The 26528-nt window shown below is 41.8% G+C and overlaps 1 protein-coding gene across 1 annotated transcript in view; it reads right to left on the reverse strand.

Annotated features, from left to right (window-relative positions):
- Positions 1–26528, reverse strand: part of LOC124594215 (chymotrypsin-like) — a 90117-nt gene that overhangs the window by 36194 nt on the left and 27395 nt on the right. The window contains exon 2 of the mRNA XM_047132574.1: positions 11845–11911. Within this exon, the coding sequence (XP_046988530.1) occupies positions 11845–11911 (67 nt within the window). The remainder of the gene's footprint in view (positions 1–11844; positions 11912–26528) is intronic.

Consider the following 26528-nt stretch of genomic DNA (forward strand, 5'->3'; position numbering starts at 1 on the left):
TAGATACCAGTCTTATGACAATAACAGACGTTCTAACAGAAATTACACAGACAATTATAATAACGGTAATTCCTACCGGAATGATCAATCATACGGAAACAGTAATCGGTATCATCAAGACAGAAATTATTCATACATTAATAGAAATTCTTACTACAGAAATAACCAGGGTAGTATATCTAACAGTAATTTCAGAAGTGACAGTCGAAATTACACAAAAAGCAGTCATGCAGACAGACAGGAAAATAGAAATTTTAATAACAGACACAACCAAGAATTTACATGTAACAGACAGGAGGGACCTAATTGGCATCCTCCACGTGACAGAACTTCAGAGAGACAAGTGCAAATAGTAGAAATTGATCCGCGAAATGACGGTAATAATCAAAGACGTGACGCAAACAATCGACAATGACTTGTAGCTTCGGCTTCTGGCAGCAATATAGACGGTTCAGAAAGTAATGACACTACGACTTTACACTACGTACGCCTGGAAGACATGAGAGACATTTTGCTAGATCGAAAAGGAAAATAATGTGGACGCATTTTTACATCCTGTTATTGAAGTATGTGTGGGTAAGAATAAGTTCACTGCAGTTTTAGATTTGGGAGCCCACTGAATGTCATTAGTGAATCAGTTTTTCGTATATGTGTAAGAACTATTGCTTGTCCTGTGTTACCTGTTTCTAAAACTACAATTCGAGGAGCTATTTCTGGAAAAAGTGTGGAAGTCAAACAGCAGACCAACCTAAATTTCATATGTCAAGGATACGAATTTTCTGCTAATTTTGTTATTGTTCCATTACTCAGTACACAAATTATATTAGGTATAGAGTTTCTTAACACACATAAGGCAATTTTAAACTTTAAAGAAGGAAGTGTGAATTTGACTGTTGCCGGAATGCCGAAATGTTTGAAATTTTTCGAGTGTTTAGCAAGATCTGAATCAGATACAAAATGTTTAAGGTTTCTTACTTCTGATGTTTTCGTTGAGCATTATGACGACAATGTGTTCATTCATGACAATGACAATAGATACAGAGACGCGATGGATGATATAATTAATAGCGAAGAATTAATTAATGAAAAGGTTAAGAAAGCTGAGGTGCCAGATGACGTTGCAAGAGAAGAACTGCACCAAATTTTGACTTCACATGCTACAGTATTTAGTCATCACACAGGAACTATACAAGGCTTACAATATTTATTTAAAGTAAATGAACACACACCATTTCGCTGGAAAACGTACGCTATTCCTTTGGCGTACAGAGACTAGGTAAAGAGTGAACTTCAATACATGTTAGATCAAGGCATTATTGAGCCAGCAGACAGTCCTTATACCAGCCCATTACATGTCGTTCTTAAAAAGGATGGATCAATTCGTTTGGTTCTGGATTCCAGACAGATAAATAATATCATTATTCCTGAAACTGACCGCCCACAAAATTTAGATGAACTTCTTCAACATTTCCATGGAATTAAAGTTTTATCCACGATTGATATGGGGGCAAGATTTTGGCAAATAGATCTCCACCCTGATTGTAGAAAATACACTGACTTTTTAGCCTTTGGTAACTGTTACCAGTTTCGGAAATTACCGTTTGGACTTACTGTATCTTCAGCAGCATTCATTCTTAGTTTAAACGAAATTTTACCTGTTTATCTTCGTGACAATATTGCTTCATATGTTGACGATATTCTTATTGCTAAACGTTCTTGGAGTGAGCACAACAAAATTTTGGATTCATTATTACGTATTTTTGCAAGAGTTGGCATTACAGTGAACTTGGAAAAATCTGAATTTGGTCGTTCTCAGGTGAAATTTCTTGGTCATATTATTTCTACAGAAGGTATTCTCCCTGATCCAGAGAAGCTAGACGCAATTCGTAATTATGCTGTTCCTACCACAAAACGTGATGTTCGTAGTTTCCTTGGTGTCTATAATTTTCTTAGACGCTTTGTTATATTGGACAATTTGGCCACACCTCGTTTATGTGAACTATCTGGAAAGAATTCTAATTGGTGTTGGGATGAGGAAGCTCAGTCAGAATTTGAACAACTTCGTGATGCTATAGTTGCTGCTCCACTTCTTTCACATCCGGATTTATGGTTCAAATGGTTCAAATGGCTCTGAGCGCTATGCGACTTAACTTCTGAGGTCATCAGCCGCCTAGAACTTAGAACTAATTAAACCTAACTAACCTAAGGACATCACACACATCCATGCCCGAGGCAGGATTCGAACCTGCGACCGTAGCGGTCGCTCTGCTCCAGGCTGTAGCGCCTAGAACCGCACGGCCACGCCGGCCGGCATCCGGATTTATCTAGAGATTTTTGTTTGGCGATGGACTCATCATACAAAGGCCTAGGTGCTCATTTATTTCAAGAGATAGAAGAAAACGGCGTTGTAATACAGAAAACTATTGCATTTGGAAGTCGTGTTCTCTCTAAATCAGAAAAGAATTATTCGATTACGGAACTTGAAGCTTTGGCTGTTTTATGGGCTTTCACAAAATTTCGGACATTTTTGTTTGGCAGACATACTAAGGTTTACACCGATCATCGAGCTCTGGAATTTCTTATGTCAACAAAATTAACTCATGGAAGATTGTCACGATGGGCGCTGTATCTACAGGAATTTGATTTTAGTATTGTTTACATACAGGGTTCTTCAAATATTGTTGCTGATGCTTTATCACGTGCACCTGTGGGTTTGAAACAAAGTGCTGAGGAGGACTGCAAAGAAAACAATTATTGTTTGATGTATATTCAAGGTGTTGCGTTTGAGAATTTTATTTCGTCTTCGCTTCAGGACATCGCTAAGGAGCAAAATAAGGACCCAATCTGGAAGGACATTAAGGAGAAGTGGAGGAAAAAGGAAAGCGTAGCGATTAGACAGTATTATTTACTTCGCAATGATATTCTTTTGTATTCCTGATGAGTGGGTTAATAAACTGATTTGGTATACGCACTTCAGTTAAGCACACTTTGGTCCCATAAAATGCTTTCATAAATTACGAGAAAATTGCTATTTCAGTAATATGGAAAAACGTATTCGATCTGTTCTTGCCAAATGCAAATTATGTCAAAAGGCTAAGCCGCCAACTATTTCTCACAGAGCACCGTTGTTTCCTATCATTCCAGCGAAATTAAAGGACATGGCTGCAGTCGATTTGTTCGGTCCAGTGGTTCGTTCTACTAATGGTTTTGCGTACATTTTCGTAGCAGTGGAATTGACATCAAAATATGTGTGTTTTACACCTTTACGCAAAGCAACAGCTCGTTCAGTATCTAATGCTTTCATCAAACATTTTCTTAAAGAAGTGGGTCATGTTGATAAGGTTATATCAGATAATGGATCACAGTTTCGCTCTAAAATTTGGCTTCGTACTCTACGGCGTCGTAAGATTAAACCAATCTTCATTTCACTTTTTCACCCTCAATCTAACGCTTCAGAGAGATGGATGAAGGAAATCAATAAATTGTGTCGACTTTATTGTCATCAGAATCATAGAACATGGGATCAGTATCTTCATATTTTTCGAAATATTCTGAATGAATTCCCTAATGATTCAACTTCTTTACGGCCAATATTGATATTAAAAAATAAAGCACCGACAAATCGCATTTCTGAAATTGTTCCTTTTCCGCCTTCACGGAAACTGCGGCATTCTGAAGTTGTCAACCTGGCTCTGCAAAATATTGCATCTGCGGCTGCTAGAAGAGAGAAATCAGCTAAACATCCTGGTCGTTTAAAAACTTTTTCAGTTGGCCAAAAGGTGTTAATTAAGTCTTAGCGTTTGTCTCACAAAGGAAAAGGCTTGTGTCGCAAATTTTTTCTGCTTTATAACGGTCCATATAGGGTTCGCAAAATCATTCATGATAACACTGTTGAAGTAGAAACTCTTAAATCTCGGCGCTCTAAGGGAATACATCATATACCGAACGTTAAAATTTTTGTGGAATGACATACTTTTGAGAAACTAACAGCTACATGTAAACATGCAGAGAATACAAGGATACCGCGCTGTGTTTTGGCGGCGGCACATACTCAAAGCAACAGTCAAGTATGCGCACCGCACAAGGCAGTCGTTGACCGCAAACAATCACTTCCCACGTCACGCGCCTACAGCTGATCGAGCGCTCAGTGCGAATGCACTGACAGCCGTAAACAAATACACAGTCTAATTTCTCTTATTATATTCGGTATAAAGCTATAGTGACTTGATAAATTATGTTATTAACGTTCAGTATTTTTCAGGATACGGTTGTATAAAATATTTAAGAACTTCAGGTAAATTCTGTGTGCGTCCGACGTTAAGAGGGCTTGCTATCGAGAAAATTTCAGGAAGAATGTAATTTCGAAGCAGAAACTAATAAACTAAAAAGGTAACTATTAATTGAGTTTATTTTTCAGGTAACATATTTCCCCTTAGGTACGTACTTTAGACGTAATTTGCTGCTCGCGATTACGTGATTCATACTTTGTACTAAATTTCATGTTCTATGAATTTACTTGTGAAGCGACGTGCTTGCGTACATTAACTGATTTTGACAATGATTGATTAATGAACAGGGTTGTTACTTCTGTATATTATGCATCGCTTGGCTGCTGTGCCTTTTCACTGATGTCACATTTTTTCTATTATGTGCCAGCTGTGCTTATTTATTTAAATTATAATTGTCACCTGATTAATTGTGGTGATATGGTTGTGTATGTAGGTTATACTTTGTGATTTATCTGCTTGCGCTTTCATGTTTACTTATTAAGATTTCATATGAACATTTATTTGCTTATGCTGATATGATGCTACTGACCTGTTTATTATGTAAGATATATATTTGCTGCTTTGCGTAGGGATTGCATATTTACCCGTTTCTGTTTTGTTGTCATAACTACTCTTTAATTTGGTATATAGAAATGCTGATATATGGTGTATGAACATGGAGTTTAGGTCACACTATGGTATTAATTATAGATTGTTTGCTTGGCAGAGCCTCGTTGTAGGAATTGTGCTGCATCCACTTGTTGACATTCTGTTCTCTACTGGTATATTTACTCGCTATTGCGTGTTTTGCTTAAGCTCAGTGCCATATATTTTTAAGATAAGAAAATGAACTACCGTAATTCGACGAACGACATTAGTACAAGAAACTTTATAGAAGTCACATGAGCTGGAAGTTTTATGGAAGCTGTATAAATTTATGCTAATAGGAAGGAAGCTAACGACATGACATACCAACACTAGGGTTAGACCATTGACAGTTATTACACTGCATTCTTCGTGAGCAATTGAAATAGGAAGTGACACTTGATACAAGAAATACTCCACATGTATGTTTCTGATTTGCCATGATTCTTGAAGTGGTGTACACACTGTGAAATATTACGATTTATTCATTCAAAGTCTTATGTGATCTTTCATACTATGTACTCGTTCTTACTTACTGAGAGTTATTCAAACTAAAGGCTGTTAGAAGTCATGTATGCATTTCTTTTGTTTAATGATGGACAAGGTAACCAAAATGTATCTTATAATTCGTAATGAGTAGAAGATTTGGGTCAGATGGATTACACAGAGGTTGTGTGTGGACGCTGTGTCTTCGGACTGCATGGGATGATGAATTGAAGTTTGCACTAGGATTTTATCTGTACTTGTTCGAGGAGACTGACTAGAGGAAAGAGTTGTTATGGAAGTGAAATGATATTGGCAATAAGGTTTATATGTATCGACGTATTGAAGAGGTACTATTGAGGTATTGAGATTATGTGAAGTTGATGATTATTGGAGTTTTGGTGGACAAGAGGTAAGGTAAATGATATTGATGATAAGATTTATATGTATCGACGTAAGAGGTATTATTGAAGTATTGAGATTATGTGATGCTGATGATTATTGGAGTTTTGGTGGATAAGAGGTAAAGTAAGTGAGGAGCATATTTTTTATTTTGTTGGTCTATATGGAACAAGGAGGATGAAGATAGCAGACTAGAACACTAAAGTGGAAGAAAGATTGTCTACACACACTTTGTTAAATCAATAAGCAGTACATACTTTTTTTTTGGAGAGAGGAAGTAATTGCATATCTTGGCACACTGACAGTTGTTCAGCAACCGCACATTTTGATCTGGCTTGGCAAACATTGGTCTTGACATGATGACTATGACGTTGACTAACTATTATTGACTGTTATACACTGTGCCACTACTACTTGATACACAACTTGAACATCAAATTTGACAGAATTCCATTTACACAGTTAACACTATTCAACTACACAGTAGCACTTAGTGTGGATGAAAGATGAGTGAGTGTGTTTTGTGTGTTTTCCCTTCCTAATCCCAAATAATTGGTACCGACCTATCTCCTAAATATTATTTTACTTGTTTGTTGTGGCTTGCACTGACACCCATAAATATTATAAGTTTACTGATATTTGTGTATTTGTAATAGTTAATATGACAATTATGTGTGTTTATTATAATTTGTATGTTTAGTGTAAGAGCATTGACAATAATTTTGTAAAAGCAATTGCGTGTGCATTCAAACTGTTGTTCACACCTGCACCCGTTCAACATTGATGGGTGCCACTTGGAAATGTTTAATTTCTGCTGATAAACTCTGATGAACAGTGTGATTAGTGATAGTGAATATTATGGACTGTTACTTACACCTTTTCTACATGATTGGTACCACTAGGACATGTTTAATTTCTGCTGATAAATTCTGATGAACTGTGTGATTAGTGATAGTGAATATTATGGACTGTTACTTGCACTTTTTCTACATGATTGGTGCCACTAGGACATGTTTAATTTCTGCTGATAAACGCTGATGAACAGTGTGATTAGTGATAGTGAATATTATGGACTGCTGTCTGTACCCGTTCAACATTGCTGGGTGCCACAGATGGAACTGTTTCTACTGAAATAATGTCACTTGTTGGTGTATGCACCTGTTCAACATTACTGGGTGTCACTAGTGGAACTGCTTATACTGAAATGATGTCACTTGTTGCTGTCTGCACCTGCTCAAGATTGCTGGGTGCCACTGATGGACTGCTTCTACTAAGATAATGTCACTTGTTGGTGTCTGCACCTGTTCAACAATGCTGGGTGCCACTGATGGACTGCTTCTACTGAAAGCAATACAAATTCTTTCATACATGTGACTTTACATAATAGTTTACACAATACACAAGAAAAAAAAAATTTCCCCCCCCCCCCCCCCATGAACCATGGACCTTGCCGTTGGTGGGGAGGCTTGCGTGCCTCAGCGATACAGATAGCCGTACCGTAGGTGCAACCACAACGGAGGGGTATCTGTTGAGAGGCCAGACAAATGTGTGGTTCCTGAAGAGGGGCAGCAGCCTTTTCAGTAGTTGCAAGGCAACAGTCTGGATGATTGACTGATCTGGCCTTGTAACAATAACCAAATCGGCCATGCTGTGCTGGTACTGTGAATGGCTGAAAGCAAGGGGAAACTACAGCCGTAATTTTTCCCGAGGGCATGCAGCTTTACTGTATGATTAAATGATGATGGCATCCTCTTGGGTAAAATATTCCGGAGGTAAAATAGTCCCCCATTCGGATCTCCGGGTGGGGATTACTCAAGAGGATGTCGTTATCAGGAGAAAGAAAACTGGCGTTCTACGGATCGGAGCGTGGAATGTCAGATCCCTTAATCGGGCAGGTAGGTTAGAAAATTTAAAAAGGGATATGGATAGGTTGAAGTTAGATATAGTGGGAATTAGTGAAGTTCGGTGGCAGGAGGAACAAGACTTCTGGTCAGGTGACTACAGGGTTATAAACACAAAATCAAATAGGGGTAATGCAGGAGTAGGTTTAATAATGAATAGGAAAATAGGAATGCGGGTAAGCTACTACAAACAGCATAGTGAACGCATTATTGTGGCCAAGATAGATACGAAGCCCACACCTACTACAGTAGTACAAGTTTATATGCCAACCGGCTCTGCAGATGACGAAGAAATTGAAGAAATGTATGATGAAAGAAAAGAAATTATTCAGATTGTGAAGGGAGACGAAAATTTAATAGTCATGGGTGACTGGAAAAGGGAGAGAAGGAAACATAGTAGGTAAATATGGATTGGGACTAAGAAATGAAAGAGGAAGCCGCCTGGTAGAATTTTGCACAGAGCACAACATAATCATAACTAACACTTGGTTTAAGAATCATGAAAGAAGGTTGTATACATGGAAGAACCCTGGAGATACTAAAAGGTATCAGATAGATTATATAATGGTAAGACAGAGATTTAGGAACCAGGTTTTAAATTGTAAGACATTTCCAGAGGCAGATGTGGACTCTGACCACAATCTATTGGTTATGACCTGTAGATTAAAACTGGAGAAACTGCAAAAAGGTGGGAATTTAAGGATATGGGACCTGGATAAACTGAAAGAACCAGAGGTTGTACAGAGTTTCAGGGAGAGCATAAGGGAACAATTGACAGGAATGGGGGAAAGAAATACAGTAGAAGAAGAATGGATAGCTTTGAGGGGTGAAGTAGCGAAGGCAGCAGAGGATCAAGTAGGTAAAAAGACGAGGGCTAGTAGAAATCCTTGGGTAACAGAAGAAATATTGAATTTAATTGATGAAAGGAGAAAATATAAAAATGCAGTAAATGAAGCAGGCAAAAAGGAATACAAAACGTCTCAAAAATGAGATCGATGGCTTACGATGGCTCTGAGCACTATGGGACTTAACATCTATGGTCATCAGTCCCCTAGAACTTAGAACTACTTAAACCTAACTAACCTAAAGACATCACACAACACCCAGCCATCACGAGGTAGAGAAAATCCCTGACCCCGCCGGGAATCGAACCCGGGAACCCGAGCGTGGGAAGCGAGAACAAAATGAGATCGACAGGAAGTGCAAAATGACTAAGCAGGGATGGCTAGAGGACAAATGTAAGGATGTAGAGGCCTATCTCACTAGGGGTAAGATAGATACTGCCTACAGGAAAATTAAAGAGACCTTTGGAGATAAGAGAACGACTTGTATGAATATCAAGAGCTCAGATGGAAACCCAGTTCTAAGCAAAGAAGGGGAAGCGGAAAGGTGGAAGAAGTATATAGAGGGTCTATACAAGGGCGATGTACTTGAGGACAATATTATGGAAATGGAAGAGCATGTAGATGAAGATGAAATGGGAGATATGATACTGCGTAAAGAGTTTGACAGAGCACTGAAAGACCTGAGTCGAAACAAGGCCCCCGGAGTATACAACATTCCATTGGAACTACTGACGGCCTTGGGAGAGCCAGTCCTGACAATACTCTACCATCTGGTGAGCAAGATGTACGAGACAGGCGAAATACCCTCAGACTTCAAGAAGAATATAATAATTCCAATCCCAAAGAAAGCAGGTGTTGACAGATGTGAAAATTACCGATCTATCAGTTTAATAAGTCATAGCTGCAAAATACTAACACGAATTCTTTACAGACGAATGGAAAAACTAATAGAAGCCAACCTCGGGGAACATCAGTTTGGATTCCGTAGAAACACTGGAACACGTGAGGCAATACTGACCTTACGACTTATCTTAGAAGAAAGATTAAGGAAAGGCAAACCTACGTTTCTAGCATTTGTAGACGTAGAGAAAGCTTTTGACAATGTTGACTGGAATACTCTCTTTCAAATTCTAAAGGTGGCACAGGTAAAATACAGGGAGCGAAAGGCTATTTACAATTTGTACAGAAACCAGATGGCAGTTATAAGAGTCGAGGGACATGAAAGGGAAGCAGTGGTTGGGAAGGGAGTAAGACAGGGTTGTAGCCTCTCCCCGATGTTGTTCAATCTGTATATTGAGCAAGCAGTAAAGGAAACAAAAGAAAAATTTGGAGTAGGTATTAAAATTCATGGGGAAGAAATAAAAACTTTGAAGTTCGCCGATAACATTGTAATTCTGTCAGAGACAGCAAAGGACTTGGAAGAGCAGTTGAATGGAATGGACAGTGTCTTGAAAGGAGGATATAAGATGAACATCAACAAAAGCAAAACAAGGATAATGGAATGTAGTCTAATTAAGTCGGGTGATGCTGAGGGAATTAGATTAGGAAATGAGGCACTTAAAGTTGTAAAGGAGTTTTGCTATTTGGGGAGCAAAATAACTGATGATGGTCGAAGTAGAGAGGATATAAAATGTAGGCTGGCAATGGCGAGGAAAGCGTTTCTGAAGAAGAGAAATTTGTTAACATCTAGTATTGATTTAAGTGTCAGGATGTCATTTCTGAAAGTATTCGTATGGAGTGTAGCCATGTATGGAAGTGAAACATGGACGATAAATAGTTTGGACAAGAAGAGAATAGAAGCTTTCGAAATGTGGTGCTACAGAAGAATGCTGAAGATTAGATGGGTAGATCACATAACTAATGAGGAAGTATTGAATAGGATTGGGGAGAAGAGAAGTTTGTGGCACAACTTGACCAGAAGAAGGGATCGGTTGGTAGGACATGTTCTGAGGCATCAAGGGATCACCAATTTAGTATTGGAGGGCAGCGTGGAGGGTAAAAATCATAGAGGGAGACCAAGAGATGAATACACTAAGCAGATTCAGAAGGATGTAGGTTGCAGTAGGTACTGGGAGATGGAAAAGCTTGCACAGGATAGAGTAGCATGGAGAGCTGCATCAAACCAGTCTCAGGACTGAAGACCACAACAACAACAACAACAACAACTCTATTTTATATATTAGGTTATTGAAAGGTCAGTGCAAAGCCAAAATTTTATCTAATTATGTGATATTTACGTATTAATGTTATCTTTTATTTTTGTCTGTATTTTTGTGGACGAATTTGGTGGTATTTTCACCACCAATTCTGGCAATAATACCATCAAATTCTGGTCCGTGGAGGAAGGGCATATGAAAGGTGGCTGCACTGAGCCACAGCGCCAGAGATTGCGCAAAAGAGTTTTATTCCGCCGCTTCCACTGGCAGTGCTTGTCGAGATGTGGCAGTAGTCAGTGCTTATCGAGATGTGGTAGTAGTGAGTCGGTGTTGAGATGTTGTAGTAGGGAGTGCTTGTTCCATGTTTTATGCAGTTTTGATGGGCTAGACAGCAGATGTTGCTCGAATGGAGATATTGTAATGATCAGAATGCTTTTCGCCATTATATATGAAGGTAAAAAAAATTCCCTTTTCTTTTTATTATTTCAATGTCTTAAATAATGCGTCATTACAGGTTCAGTCAACAAAGCACCTGGCTTGTGTTCTTGTGTCAGAGTGTAATTCTGGTTTCCTTACGCAATTATAGTATGTCTATTTTTTTAATTACTTCAGTATAAATGGTATTTAAAATTTCTTGTCTTATTGAAGAAGAACCGTGCCAGATGTGTACGCTGAATCGCACTTCCACACACAGAACAATTACACTTGTGTTTTGGTTTCGTAGGTTTTATAGTTGCTGGGGACTTAATTAATTTATTGTATTAACGGAAATTTTCTTTCATTCTTGTTGTTATTCTAAGCAGTCAGATTGCGTACTAAAATTAGTCAGGGCCAACCGTTTACTAGACTTCGTAATCGGACAGACAGCTACTAAAAAAATTAAAATTATTTGCATTATATATAATTAAGCCCCCATGCAATAATGATAGACAGAACTATGGCGATAAGCAATGGCACACAATTTGCGACGTATGACTCTGCTGCTACGAGAAATCCGTATTCTGTGATAAGCCGATTTAAAGGTCGCCAACAAGTAAGCAACCAGTTATAAAATGTCACAGATTCGAGGATTAAGTAAGAGTGAATTAAATACTGCTGTGAAACATAATTTTCTCTGGTATTCGTACATTATAGAAATACTTACGCACAAGTGGCTTTGTCTTCACCATAGGTGTAAGATTGCACTGTAGCGTCGCATACTGGGGCAGCGCCTGTCAACAAAGGAATTTTATACATTTTCGTTGATATCGTGTTCAGCAAAACCATATGTCGAAAATACGTCATCTTTTATATATGTATCTATGCTAATAATGATGCTGTAAAACCGTTGTGGCTGTCTCTCTATTTTAAAGACGAATTTTAGTGGGGTTTCCACAGGTAACTTGAGCGTAGACTGGGGCAACATATAGGCTTTGTTCTGTCAAATCGGATAAAAAAAAAAATCGTAATTTGATATCTGTATCTATACTAATAAAGATACTGTAAAACCGTTGTGGCTGTCTCTCTATTTAAAGACGAATTTTAGTGGGGTTTTCCCAGATAACTTGAGCATAGACTGCGGCAACATACAGCCATGTTCTGTCAAATCGGATCAAGAAAAAATATCGTAATTTAAGGTTCTGTAAATGCGAAAGGATGTTTGTCTGTTACTTTTCCAGGAATCGATTTTGATGATATTTGGTATATAGATAGCTTGAACGCTATGGAAGAACGCAGGATACTATAAAAAAGTGTTTAATTTAAGAAATTTATTGATTTGAAGAATATTAAGCGAATTAGGAGAAAATATTTGCTCTTTGAAAAAGCTGTTTATTCTTTGACTTATGAACTTCATCGTACTTGAGAAACTGCTTTTTTTGGTTGGTATGTTTTACGAAATACGATTCAATGTAACGTGCTTACACAATCCTCAATGTTTTTAATTCGTGCCGTACCATAATATGCACGAAAGTATCTGAGTTATGGTTTCACAACTAAACTGCTGAACCATAAAATGTGATATAGAGACAGCTTTAATCTCGAGGAAGAACATAGGATATTTTAGAAAATAAAACAGGCTGCACCTAATATCATGAAATAACGGATAGAACACGCGTGCACCACTCAGCAACAACGTTGTGTGCGGGCAGCCTTGTTGTGAACTGGAGTAGCGGTTATGATGGAGGGAGGGGGGGGGGGGGGGCGTGTATGGCACACATCCTGAGCTAAACTTACCCAAACAAGCAGACACGTGAGGGCAGCTGAGGTCATTTCATGTACAGTAGCTTACTCTCCATCACTCATCCTAACAAAACTGCTGATATGCAAGCACAGGCAGAGGAAACAGCTAGTTTTCAAATAATCAACTAAGGTACGAAATTATTTCATGTATTAATACTGAACTAGAATAGAGCAGGATAGCGTCTGTGGTGACAAATTGTTTTACAATTTGTTGCGAGTTACATGCATTACCACTCTACATATTCATAAACAACCAGAATTTATGAAGTCTAAACAGTATGAGTAAATTGTCCACACAAAATCATTAAAATTGATGTGGTTGTATGACCAGGTAAATCTTCAAAGGATGTGAAGCTCAACACAAACATGAGAGAACCTGAAGTAATTGAAATTAATACTGTACTGAAGCTGTCATGAAGTAATAACAGCAGATCTAATGTACAAAACGTATTAACAAGTGCGGAATGGCAGTGATTGTGGATATCCAGTCGAAACTTAGTCTCACTATGGGGCAAAGGACCAGCAATGCTCAGAACATTTCCTTCATGCTCTTGACTGATGGCGGTCATGAAATGTAATTAAACAGAATTACTCGATAATAAAATGGGAGAGCGGGGGTTGCATCTTTGCCTGCATGAATGATGTAGTATGATTAGTTAGGGCATATGCTTAAAAATATTCAATAGAAACAAAGCATTTGTTAATCAAAATATCCACGGGTATGCTGCCGGTCTATAGTGTCCAACGGGCACAATATTTCGGCGATCAAACATGTCGCCATCATCAGGTGAACTGACGGACTGAGCTCCTGTGAACGTGCCGGCACGGAGATCCGTACGCTATGGCTGCTCAGAGGGAACTGGGTTCGGTCGCGGCGGCGGCCGATTTAAATACCCTCCGCCCGCGGCGCGCTCCCTCCGCCGTCCGCGCCCATCGCCACGGTCGCGCGGTGGAACAGATTGCGACGGCGTCTGAGATGACGTCGGTGTGATGGCTCTGTCCGCCGTGGTCGTCACAACTATACGTTTGCTCGATTTACTCTTGATTAACCCGATCGCTGGTTCCCAAGCCTTGCTAAGATTATAGCCACAGTCACGGTTTATGAGGTCGTCCTTGGTGCGAATTTCGATGGCCTCTCTAACAACGCTGTCCCAGTATCTCGACGTCTGTACCAGAATCCTCGTGCGGTCATACTCCATGGCGTGATTTTCCGACCAACAGTGTTCAGCGACCGCCGACTTACTCGGATACAACAGTCGAGTGTGCCTCTGGTGTTCACGGCATCGATCCTCGACGGTACGCATCGTCTGACCAATATACGACTTGCCACATTGACACGGAATCTGGTACACGCCGGCCTTCCTCAAACCGAGGTCATCTTTGGCGCTCCCCACCAGTGCACGAGTTTTATTTGGAGGACAAAACACAGTTCCGACCCGGTGTTTCTTCAGAATGCGGGCGATTTTTCCCGAGAGTGCGCCTGTGTATGGAATAAATGCAGTGCCTACCTCCTCCCTCGTGACTTCATCCATCTCAACAAGTTGTGCTGCAGTGGTTGGGCGGAGAGCACGTTGAATCTGCCACTCTGAGTACCCATTTTTTCGAAATACAGTTCTCAGATGTTCCAATTCCTGGGGTAGACTCTCTGCGTCAGAGATAGTGCGCGCCCTATGTACTAGAGTTTTAAGTACCCCATTCCTCTGTGAAGGGTGGTGGCAGCTGTCTGCATGCAAATACAGATCAGTGTGCGTAGCCTTCCGATACACCCCATGACCTAGGGTGCCGTCAGCCCTTCTCTTGACCAAGACGTCAAGGAAAGGTAATTTACCCTCCGTTTCAGTCTCCATAGTGAATTTGATGTTGGGGTGTATGGAGTTTAGATGTGTAAGGAAGTCAAGGAGTTTATCCATACCATGTGGCCAGATGACGAACGTGTCGTCAACGTAACGGAAAAAGCAAGTAGGTTTCCATACGGATGACGACAGGGCTTCCTCCTCGAAGTTCTCCATGTACAAATTCGCTACCACCGGTGAGAGTGGGCTACCCATGGCGACTCCCTCCGTTTGTTCGTAGTATTCTCCATTAAAAAGAAAATACGTGGAAGTCAAGACATGCCTAAAAAGTTCAGTGGTCTTCTCGTCAAACTTCTGACTAATCAATTCTAGTGACTCTCGCAGGGGTACCCTCGTAAACAAGGAAACGACGTCAAAACTCACCATGATATATGACTCATCCAACCTGAAGCTATCAAGGCGTTTAACAAAATCCACGGAATTACGGATGTGATGAGGGCATTTACCCACATAAGGACTTAATATTCCCGTCAGGTATTTGGACAACAAATATGTAGGTGCCCTGATGTTGCTGACAATGGGGCGTAATGGTACCCCCTCTTTATGAACCTTCGGGAGTCCATATAGTCTAGGCGGTACCGGACCTTGGGGTAACAATTTCTTAGCGTCACCCTCCGGTAAATCTGCGTCCTTGAGAAGCGCCCTCGTCTTGTTCTCCACCTTCTTTGTAGGGTCAACGCTGATCTTCCGGTAGGAATCGTCATTTAGCAGGCTCTGCATCTTATCAGTGTAGTCCTTATGGGAGACAACAACTGTAGCATTGCCTCTGTCAGCCGGTAAGACAACAATTTCAGAGCGCTCCCTCAGATCACGAATGGCCGCCCTCTCTTTACTGCTGATATTTGACTTCATCGGCTTGGATTTCGTCAACGCACGACAAGTTTCACGACGTATTTCCTCGGCTGATTCTGGCGGAAGTCGAGCTGCAACCTGTTCAACAGCACTAACAATTTCTGCGACCGGAGTGAACTTGGCGGTGGGAGCGAAGTTGAGACCTTTCTGCAAAACCGAGACCGCATCATCAAATACGCCGGGAGAAACTCAAGAATCACAAAGCATTTGTTAATCAGGTGTTATGTTGTGAAAATTATGACAACATATGAAATGGTGTACATTATGAATGCTGTTAGTGTGCATATAAGGTCTGTAAGGTTTCATTCAGTTCTCTTAGAACTGAATCACTACGTTCTAACAAATTATTTACGATAGAATACATAGTGTATTCACATAATTTGCTACTAGGATACTGTAAAATTTATTGGAGAAGTTTGGAAAATTAAAATAATAATAATAATAAAATTTTCGGATACTACTGAACATGATAAAAATTGTACCATGTGCAGAAGTACTCGTTGAATGGCGATAATTACATATTACATTGTCGCTGTAGATTCATGCATGTTTCCATTCTTTATCATAGATATTGATTCTGGATTTTGTACACAAAAAAGTCTGCTCTCTTCATATGATGTGGTATTTTAATATTTAGAATGTGAATTACTTCAGGAAGTTGTAGAAAAAAGATTAAAAAACTGCAATATATGTGACCTAACTAGATAAAGGACAATACTTCCGTCAGGTTAGCTACATTTTCTCTTATTTAAGACTCACAGATTAAATTCGTAAAGTATAGATCAGAATTTGTAGTTCCGGCTTAGATGAACAAAATTCTATAGTCATAGATGTTTCCTAGCAAGCACACTAGCATTTGACAAATTTATATCATTTGATGCACTGTATCTCTTTGAACTCTGTGTTTTTATGGAACTGCGTATTTTGCATATTTTTGACAGATTCTTATTATTATGATTATCACGTAAGTATGATTTATGTGATATTAACCAATGAACCTCAATGTAGTTCAATTAAAATTCCACGAATCTTATTGCGAAGTTACGTTGTTTATAAGATTATCAATTAGGATAGCTACTAAAGAATTTGGGAGTATAAACAAACCCTGTTATAAAAAATATACCAGGTATAACCTTAACCATAGTCAAATCGACGTATTTCAGCACAGCTGATCAGTACACAACTGGCTTTCCGACTAAAGTTCCGCTCTACGATGCACACTGACATCCCTTAGAAGTGTAATGTTCAATTGTGTAATTGTTTGAACCAGTCACCACAAGCTCGGATGTAAGTTGGGTGGTAAGATTGGTTAAACGTAGTGAATGCATTGACGGTAGCCTCAGAATAATCTACACAATGTTCAAAATTGTCATTTAATGACTCATCCTGTTTGCTGCACTTATAGTATATGTGCTAACGTGACTGCACCACATTTTACCTGAACGGCAGAGGCCACGGCAAAAAGCAATATTGCCAACACGTTCATTGTGGTCTTAGACCCGCACCTGCGGGTATCAGATGCATCGCTCTGTTTTATACTCGATATTGTGCAGACTTGATGACAAATGAGTTATTAAATTCAGTTTCAGATTTCAAGATAAAGCTAAGAAAACGGACTTTGAAATGCTCAGAGGGCTGTGATATTTGTAAAATTGGTAAGATAACAGTGACTTCCAAATAACAGGTCGTGGTACAGGATCGAAAAAACAAGGAGTGGTTTAGTGGTTTAGCACACAGTCGACAGCATGATTATTTGATATACATTTGCTATGATTGAGAGAACCCGTGGAGCATCCTGATCGGGGCAGCCCGACGGGGACTTGAAACCGGCTCCTCCCTAATAAGAAAACAATGCCTTAAGCAGCCTAACCTACGTGTAGAAACCATTTACATTACCTAACAAAAAAGGGAAGTAGCCAGAGTGACAGGAGCTTAGGAATGAGGGTATGTGACAGAGTATGTGATGTTATGTTAGTGATTACAAACGCTAGAGAAGTTTACAAAACATGTGGGAGTGTGAGACTAATAATCAGCATGACACTGGACCTCTCTCTTGCCTGGATGTAAGCAAAAGATTCGATTGGGGAAGGTGTCTTAAAGCCTTTCTATGCTTTCCTCAGGCAAGTTGGCCGGCAACTGTTGTAACTTGTTCTTGATATGGTGTTTACTGGTACTAGGACAATGTTGACCTGCGAGCCGGTCTCACACATGACAGATTTTGGGATCTCGCTGGCCATGGTAGTACCTCACAACACACAGACAGTTCAAAGAGACAGATGACACTGTAAGCGTATTGTCATATCGCTGGCTTAGTTTCGGAGTATCTTTACGGGCAGCGCGTCTGCAGAGTCGAACATAGGACACGGAACTGTTATGTTGTGTTGTGGGTAGCTCTGCATGTGAGAGGCATAGTTATTATGGAAATTAAAGTGTTACTACAAGTATTATTACAGTAAGGTGATGAAATATGGATGTGATTCAGAGGAAAGTGCGTAATGACGTAATACAAACTGAGCAGTGCAGCCGATAATGTATTTGTGTATCCTCCCGTTGCTTGTCGCACAGCATCAATCATCTGCGCCGTTTCCGGGCCCTCAGAATGAACTAATGTGAATCAGTAAAAATTAGTTACCATAAAAGAGTGCAATCAAGTGCCAGTGTCTTGCAGCGAGTGTGACAACGTGGGTTCGGTCATCGCGTTTCCGCATCATCAACAATCAGCCGCGCCGCGACGGTTACGCTCACGCTCGTACGATTGTAAACTGTGAAGTGTAATTTAACTTTATGAGCAGTGTTATATCATTATTAGTGTCAAGGAGGACTGGTGCCGAAAGTGCGTGACGAGCGTAAGAACTTTCGTTCGATCATTCGCCTTCCGCGTCATTATGAATCACCCGTATTGCGTTGGTTAAGGATACGCTCGTCCAAGTGATATTGTGGACAGATAATCATCAAGAATGTTAATTAGGATAAGCAGCTATGACCTAGAATGTAAACAGTGCAACCTATGATTTTCATATAGATGTTCATACCAGACGTAGGACAGTGTTGTGCTTAACGTTGAGTGGCTCCCCTAAGCCCGCTTGCATATTTAAATACATAATTTCAGGCAAGCCAGCAGCAGTGTGGAGCAGAACAATACGACCGCCACGGGATAATCAGGTACGTGATGTAGACAGGGCTCGCGGTCACGAAACGAGAAGCGACTACCAGTTAAAGAGACCCCCCGCGATTCGTACCCCCGGGCGTGTTACAATATGTGTGGACGAGCATTGTCCAGTTAAAAAATTGCGCGACAGTACTATTGCGTGGGAGGTAACACTTGAGGGCGTAGGATGTCCGTATGCCGTCATTGGCAGTCCATTCTTCCCGACAGCAGCACTGCAATGAGGTCCCTTTCAGACTCTGTCTGGTGCTGTTAACGCTGTCTCAAATGAGCACGCTGCACCTCCACGTTCTTCGCAGTTGTCAACCAACATCGGACTCTGTTCGCGCCCCTTATGTGCGCTACCAAGCGTGGCTACAACACCAAACACGAACAACGCTCCCTCTGTAGCCGTTCTCCTGTCACGAAGCGCTGCAGCTCTAATCATTTACATATCGTCAGACGGAGTGCAAATGTAACGGATTACACTGTTTGACCGTGTCTTCGCCGGCCGCTGTGGCCGAGCGGTTCTATGCGATTCAGTCCAGAACCGCGTGACTGCTACGGTCGCAGGTTCGAATCCTGCCTCTCCTGGTGTCAGAACGCGTTTGACAAACTGAAAGAAGTGTTAACAGCAAGTCGTGTTCTTGTGTTTCCAGATTTTGAAAAGGAGTTTATATTAGCATGCGATGCATCGAATCAAGCATTAGGGTGTGTTCTTAGTCAGGAAACTTATGGGAAAGAACATCCTGTAGCCTATGCGTCTAGGCAGTTGAATGCAGCAGAGAAGGTTTACTCAACAACAGAGAGGGAGGTGCTTAGCATAATCTATGGAATTACATATTTTAAATGTTATTTACATGGGAGAAGATTTCGGGTAGTGACAGATCATGCTGCGTGGAAGTGGTTGTTGGGGTTGAAGGATTCGTCCACTAGACTCGCTAGATGGGCTGTGAGGCTTAGTTAATTTGATTACGAGGTGGTGCACAAGCCTGGGAAGAATCACAGTAATGCAGATGCACTGATTAGAACGGTGGCAAAAGTAGAAGTTATGGGTTATGACCTAGCAGTATGGCAAAAATTACAGGAGGCGGACAACGATTGTAAATCGTATCGGACACAGCCACAGTTTAATGTGTACGACGGTCTTCTGTGCAGGGAAACTATGTTAGGGCCAAGAGTAGTAGTGCCAGCGAAGTTGAGGGATGAGGTTTTAAGGGAAGCACATGATCACGTGCTATCCTGTCATGGAGAGTGTAGAGCGACGAATAGGAGAGTTGCGGAGAGGTATCGGTGGAGAGGTAGGAAACGAGATGAGGATCAGTATGTCAAGAATTGCATACGGCGTACGCAGAGAGCAGATTTGAGTCGGAAACTGAGACAGCTACAACGATTACCTAAAGCAACATGTAGATTCTCTTTCCTGGGGATCGATGTCTTAGGACCTTTTAGGCGAATACCATTGGGGAACAGATCCGTTCTGACAATAATAGACCGTTTCTCAAGGTATGTGGAGATGGTGGCTATGCCAAATCAACATGCAGCAATGGTCGCGCAAGCGTTAGTGAATAACTTGATTTTGAAGTTTGGTGTACGAGAGACAATAATTACTGACCAAGGGACCAACTTCATGTCGGATTTAGTGAAGGAACTTTGTAAATTGTTGAACGTAAGGAAGTTGAGGAAGAGCGCGTTGCATCCACAGGCCTTCGGAAGGACAGAATGGGTACACAGAACAATTGGGAAGATGCTGAGTTTTAGTGTGGATTCTCATCACCATCAGTGGGACGAGTATTTGATGCATATTGTATGCGCATACAATGCAAAAGTCCATACAAATACCGTTTTGTCTCCATATGAGGTAGTGTACGGGCAAAAAATGTCGTCACAGTTTGATTTAGTGAAGCTACAGAAAGGAAGGACTGTTGGATCGGTGCGTCAATTCGCGAGAACAATTCGGGAGGTTTGGAAACGAGTAGAAAAGGCGAATACAAAGGCTTTGGAAAGGCAGGAAGGAAGTTTACCGCAGTATAAAGTAGGGCAATGTGTAATGCTGTTCAGCCCCTATACACAAAAAGAAAAAACGAAGAAGTTCCTGTCGAGGTACCAAGGGCCATACCAAGCTGTTGAAACCACATCTCCAGTTAATGTTAAGCTTTAGCTGCCAACTAGAACGACGATAGTACACGTTGGGTGATTACGGCCATTTAAGAGTTGCCCGGATGTGATTCCAGGCGTGTCACAGGAAGGAAAGAGGAAGAAAGAGAGAGTGAAAGAGGTGCTAATCGTAGAGAAAACAAGAAAGATAGGAGTACAGCATGAAGTACCGTATGCTTTGCAATCTAGAAAGTAGTAGAGTATTTGTGGTTTTTTTGTGTTCTTGTCATGTATCATTGGGTTTGCGTAGAGTAATTAGGCATTGTATTTTATATGTGTTTTCGAATATTGTAAGCCTGCTAGGGGCAGTAGTCTTTTTGAAGAGGGAGGAAGGGTGATGGTGATCCCTGTCCTCTGGTCACTGGAAAGGGAATTGTAGCGTCTGACGTATGTGGAGTGTTTTTGGAGGAGAAATTTACGCAGTTCTGGGGAAATAAATGCATCGGAGCAAATTTATCGGCAAAGCCGTAATAAATATGTCTTGGACGATGTCACAGTCGTACGATTTCCTGTTTAAATTTTTAGTTATCGACTGTGCTGGGTCAGGAATGTCGTGTTTATTGCACCAGTTCATACAATGTAAATTTAAGGATGAAAGTAGTCACACAATCAGTGTTGAGTTTGAATCAAAACTAGTGAATGTTGGAGGAAAATTTGTGAAGCTATAAATATGGAACAAGTGCACGGTGCAATTATTTTTAACCAGGGGAAAAGGAATAGACTGTCCAAGGGACATCGTGGAGACAAAATTGAGCTTGCAACAGGTCGGGATGCATTGGATCTTCTCTATCTATGAGAGTTTGGTAATAACAGCAAGCCGGCCGCGGTGGTCTCGCGGTTAAGGCGCTCAGTCCGGAACCGTGCGACTGCTACGGTCGCAGGTTCGAATCCTGCCTCGGGCATGGATGTGTGTGATGTCCTTAGGTTAGTTAAGTTTAAGTAGTTTTAAGTTCTAGGGGACTGATGACCACAGATGTTAAGTCCCATAGTGCTCAGAGCCATTTGAACCATTTTTTTGATAACAGCAAGTTGTTTTGAGCAAGGAGTGTTACGGAAGCAAAACGTGTAGAGCTCGAAGGGAGCGGAATTTTAATCAATGGAACTAAGTGTAAAATAATAGGACCAGCCTTCCATCTGCCAGCGTCAATTTCAGGAGTCACACAATTGAATGTTACGCAGCAACAGCTATACTGGCCAGAAACCACATTAGAGTTTTGCCAAGGCAGAATATGACCTTGTTAAATCAAACTCTGGAGCCAGGTCTGTTGAGACGCGCAAACCAGTTCATTTTAGAGCAAGAGGGTTCATATCAGCCGAACGGGTTGTTCAACATGTCGCTCAGTATAGATAAAGGCAACGGCAAATAACGATCATTTTGCGCACCTCTGTGCCAAGTGTCATCGCAGCCTTAACTTAGTTACGTGTTGTTTTCTTTCTGATGAGGCGGGGAGCTAATTCCAAGAGGGAACCAAGGGTAGTCCAGTGGATTGGATACCGAGGGCGTGAGACGAGTACGTAAGGGGTTGATCGAACAGTGGTCGTCCAGTAAGGAATTTTTACCTTTTGTTTCATGTCATGGTTTTAAGAGAGCATTATACCACATTTAAGTTTTCTAATAGTAAGTAAGTATGTCATAAGTGCCAATCCAAACAAGTTTAAGAGTTAGTTAAAGGACAACCCGGGGACCAGGTCCTTCCGAAGAGGGGAATAATGTAGCAGCACCACCGTTTAGGATAGGGAAAGTTAGTTTTGTGCGATACTCGGAGCACGAGTTACAGCCAGGTGTGGGCCGGATTGCATTAAGTTACGCTGACCAGCTGTTGCGATGTGGAATGAAGGCCACAGGGCCATCGTCCACTGAAAAACGTAAATGCAGCGGTTTGCATGTCGCAAGTTACAAGCAGAAGGGGCCCACTGGCGCAACCGGGGTGTGGGGCATACATGACTCGTAGTGATGCGTTAGCGAAACAGAAGCGTGCAGCTGAGGTGTTGTTTTCTAATGAGATTCAATCAAGTGTGGCAGCTCTCCTGGGTAGCGAGGCGTGTCACTCCACCGGGCTACACGCAGCAACAGATGGGGCGACAGCGTGGCAGTCCACGGCAGATGGTTGGTTTGACCCTCTGAGGCCGAAGCGGGGTCACAGCCAGCCAGGGCGGGCCACTCTTCGGCTCGCTATAGCGGGCAGTCGTCTCGGCTCCCGACACACATCAGAGACTGCCGAGGCGAGAGGCCACAGATTCGCACGCCAGATCGTGGGTAGTCGTTGCTGCTGCATTCCCAGATACGCCAGCCGAGAAAGAAGCAGCAGCGGGGCCAGTCTACGGCTCCCAGCAGAGCAGCACTGAGTCAATGGGGATGGTGGCCGTTGAGTCTACAGCTGGCGCAGCCATCCTGGCGTAATCGGAACTCTACAGCTGGCAAACAAGGTTGGCATGATACAGCGTTGCATTGCACAAGTCGCTGGGGCAGTGGCCTCAGAATTGTGGGGCCTGTGACGCTGATCGAGGTGAACGAAGCACTGTAGTGGAAACGAATAAGTCATTCGGGAAGTTCTCGCCGAGTTTTAATATGGCACCTCCTGGCACCCATCCACTACATTTGGTGTCTTCCTGCTACATTTGGTCATCCTGATACATTTGGTGTCAATACGCAGCATTTGGCGTCTGATACCACAACAGATATGTTTGATGTCCTTAGGATAGTTAGGTTTAAGTAGTTCTAGGGGAGTGATGACCTCAGATGTTAAGTCCAATCGTGCTCAGAGCCATTTGAACCATTTTGAACCGTGTCTTCAAAGTGCTCTGTTGTTTTTCTCAGGCACTGTAATCAGCACATAATTAATTAGCTGTCAGTCTCTTCACTGCTTTTCATTACAACAAATGTATTTCAATCTCACAGATAAATTTACCAACCTAAGTAACCTTGATTAGTCTGCAAATCTAATCTAATCTAATGTGTATGACACCTGTAGCCAAAGGCGTTATCTGTCTTGCTGCTGGCTCCCACGGTGTGATAAACAAGCGGTTTAAGTGATTCACACTGTCAGCAAAGACGCCAGCGGCCATCCTCCGTCACCTGACTGCTAATCTCTTGTGATAAACAGTTGTCTACTACTTGCCACAAAGGAACGCTCAGCAACAAAATCACTCTAGAATCTTCAGGAGTTCCTGTTTCATTGGCGTTGGGCCGCGAAAGTAAAAAAAAGGGACATAGAATAGCGTCGACGTTCCGCTGTTTGGTAAGGGATGACAGCCAAAGGGGTCCTGCTGTGATAATAAACAGCATCCCGTACCATCACTGCTGGTTACCGGGCCATTTGGCGGGGGACAATGAGGTTGGTATCCAACCGTCGTCCGGGGTGTCTCCAGTCACACCTTCACTGCTCATTGGGGCTCAGTTGGAATTGGTACTTATCACTGAAGATTACTCCAGTCAATGACATCCCAGGCCGACACCCCTGAAAGGGGTTTTTTGGTGTACTGAGGCCAATGTTATTCGGCGCAATGGACGCCGTGAGCTCAGCCTCGTTTCTGTGATCTGGCTATTAAAGGTCCTTGCGGTCACTGAAGCACCAGTTGCACATCAGATCTTTGACAATGATGAATCCATGGCTCTGAGTGGCTATATGACGATTTCTCGATCTTCATGTTCAATCGTCTCTCTAAGTTAATTGCTTCCTTCTTGCCACTGTGTTCGGTCATGGTTTACCAACTGCTTCCAACATCATCGAATAGTGGCATCGCTCCCATTCAAATGTCGAGCGATTCGCTGATTACTCCACCTGGCTTCTAAGAGCCCAGCTACACGTCCTCTCTCAAATTCTGACATCAGACCGTCTGCGAGGCATAGTTACTGACCAACCGAGTACAAGGAACGATGTTTACCAAGACGTTATGCCCTGGTATCGACGTGTCCCCTGTTTACTGTGTCTGCCAGCTGTACGGTGAAGTTGCGCTGCAGCGTCACACATTCATCCATCGACCACCAAAGTTTACAACATACGTGTATGAACATCAGTTTATGAGCAATTTGCATAGCTACTTTGTGATGCGTCTATTCTTTTTGACTCATATTGTATTTAAGAATGCTTTTCGCGGTCAAACTAACAGCTCCTTCTGTCTCGCTTCCAAAGAACCCTGCGTTCCGCGAGCAACGCTGCAGCTCAGTATTGGATTAGATCAGGTGAAAGAGACCCTGATTCCGATATTGAGAAAATTTGTGGGTTCTTTACTAGCTCTCTAGATCAATCTTATTTAAATTATAAAACGGGTCGGCAAATGAAACAGAAAGAATTGCCTTGCTGTAGTCCTGAGGGATACCGAGAGAGAAATGTAGAACTGGGGTCACAGCGACAGCATGTTAACTTCAACCTTGAACTCTACTTGTGCGCTATATGGTGCACGAAATAGCTCGAGCAGCGTCGTTTTGATCAAGCAGGATTTTTACAAGAGTCTCCACCTTTTCTCTGAATGTTATCTGTGTTTTTTGGGCTGTGAACCTAGTGACGAGAGGAACTCACTCTGGCTTGCACCGTCTGCCTACAAACATAGACCTGAAGCGCATGCTTTTACTTCTCTCCTGTTACAGACATAAGTAGACCACATTCTTGAAACAAGACACAGGATCATTCCTGAGGCACATTGTAATGGAGAAGGTACAGATTCACCTGAGACAGCGGAAATTACAGGAGCCCACTAGGGAGACAAAAATATTATGGAAAATAAATATTTGAGATTCTATAAAGAAACGAAGTGACAGATTTTTGCACGTAGAAAAGAATGAGACTCATGGGGTCACTCAAACAACTTAAGCCCTATTAAGGTTCAAAATATTCCAGTGGCTCTGAGCACTATAGGACTTAACTTCTGAGGTCATCAGTCCCCTACAACTTAGATCTACTTAAACCTAGCTAACCTAAGGACATCACACACATCCATACCCGAGGCAGAATTCGAACCTGCGACCGTAGCGGTCGCGCGGTTCCAGACTGTAGCGGCTAGAACCGCTCGGCCACTCCGGCCGGTCCTATTACAGTTATGGCCCCCACTATACTGTTTACCCACCTGCGAGACCAAGAGAACGTTCACTATCTTTGGTAGGACTCAACCGTTTAGCAAGCTTAATTTACAGTTATTTGTTTACTCCTGTTAAATCACATTGCATTAGCCTCGAAGCAGTTCTACTGTGAATGCTATTCTCAGTCAAGGGGTGAGTTAGCGTTTGTAGGTTCCTGAAAATGGAGAGGAGAAGATTTAGTGTTTAACGTCCCGTCGACAACGAGGTCATTAGAGACGGAGCGCAAGCTCTGGTTAGGGAAGGATGGGGAGGGAAATCGGCAGTGCCCTTTCAAAGGATCCATCCCGGCATTTGCCTGAAGCGATTTAGGGAAATCACGGAAAACCTAAATCAGGATGGCCTGAGACGGAATTGAACCATCGTCCTCCCGAATGCGAGTCCAGTGTGCTAACCACTGCGCCACCTCGCTCGGTTCCTGAAAATGGCTCTGATTGCAGTCAACCGATCCGCATACGCAGCGACAGGGCATGATGGGAGGGCTAGCGACATACATGTACCGAAGATACTCCAAGTATCCTCTTCCG

This window comes from Schistocerca americana, chromosome 2 (assembly GCF_021461395.2).
Source record: "Schistocerca americana isolate TAMUIC-IGC-003095 chromosome 2, iqSchAmer2.1, whole genome shotgun sequence".
Classification (NCBI taxonomy): Eukaryota; Metazoa; Arthropoda; class Insecta; order Orthoptera; family Acrididae; genus Schistocerca; species Schistocerca americana.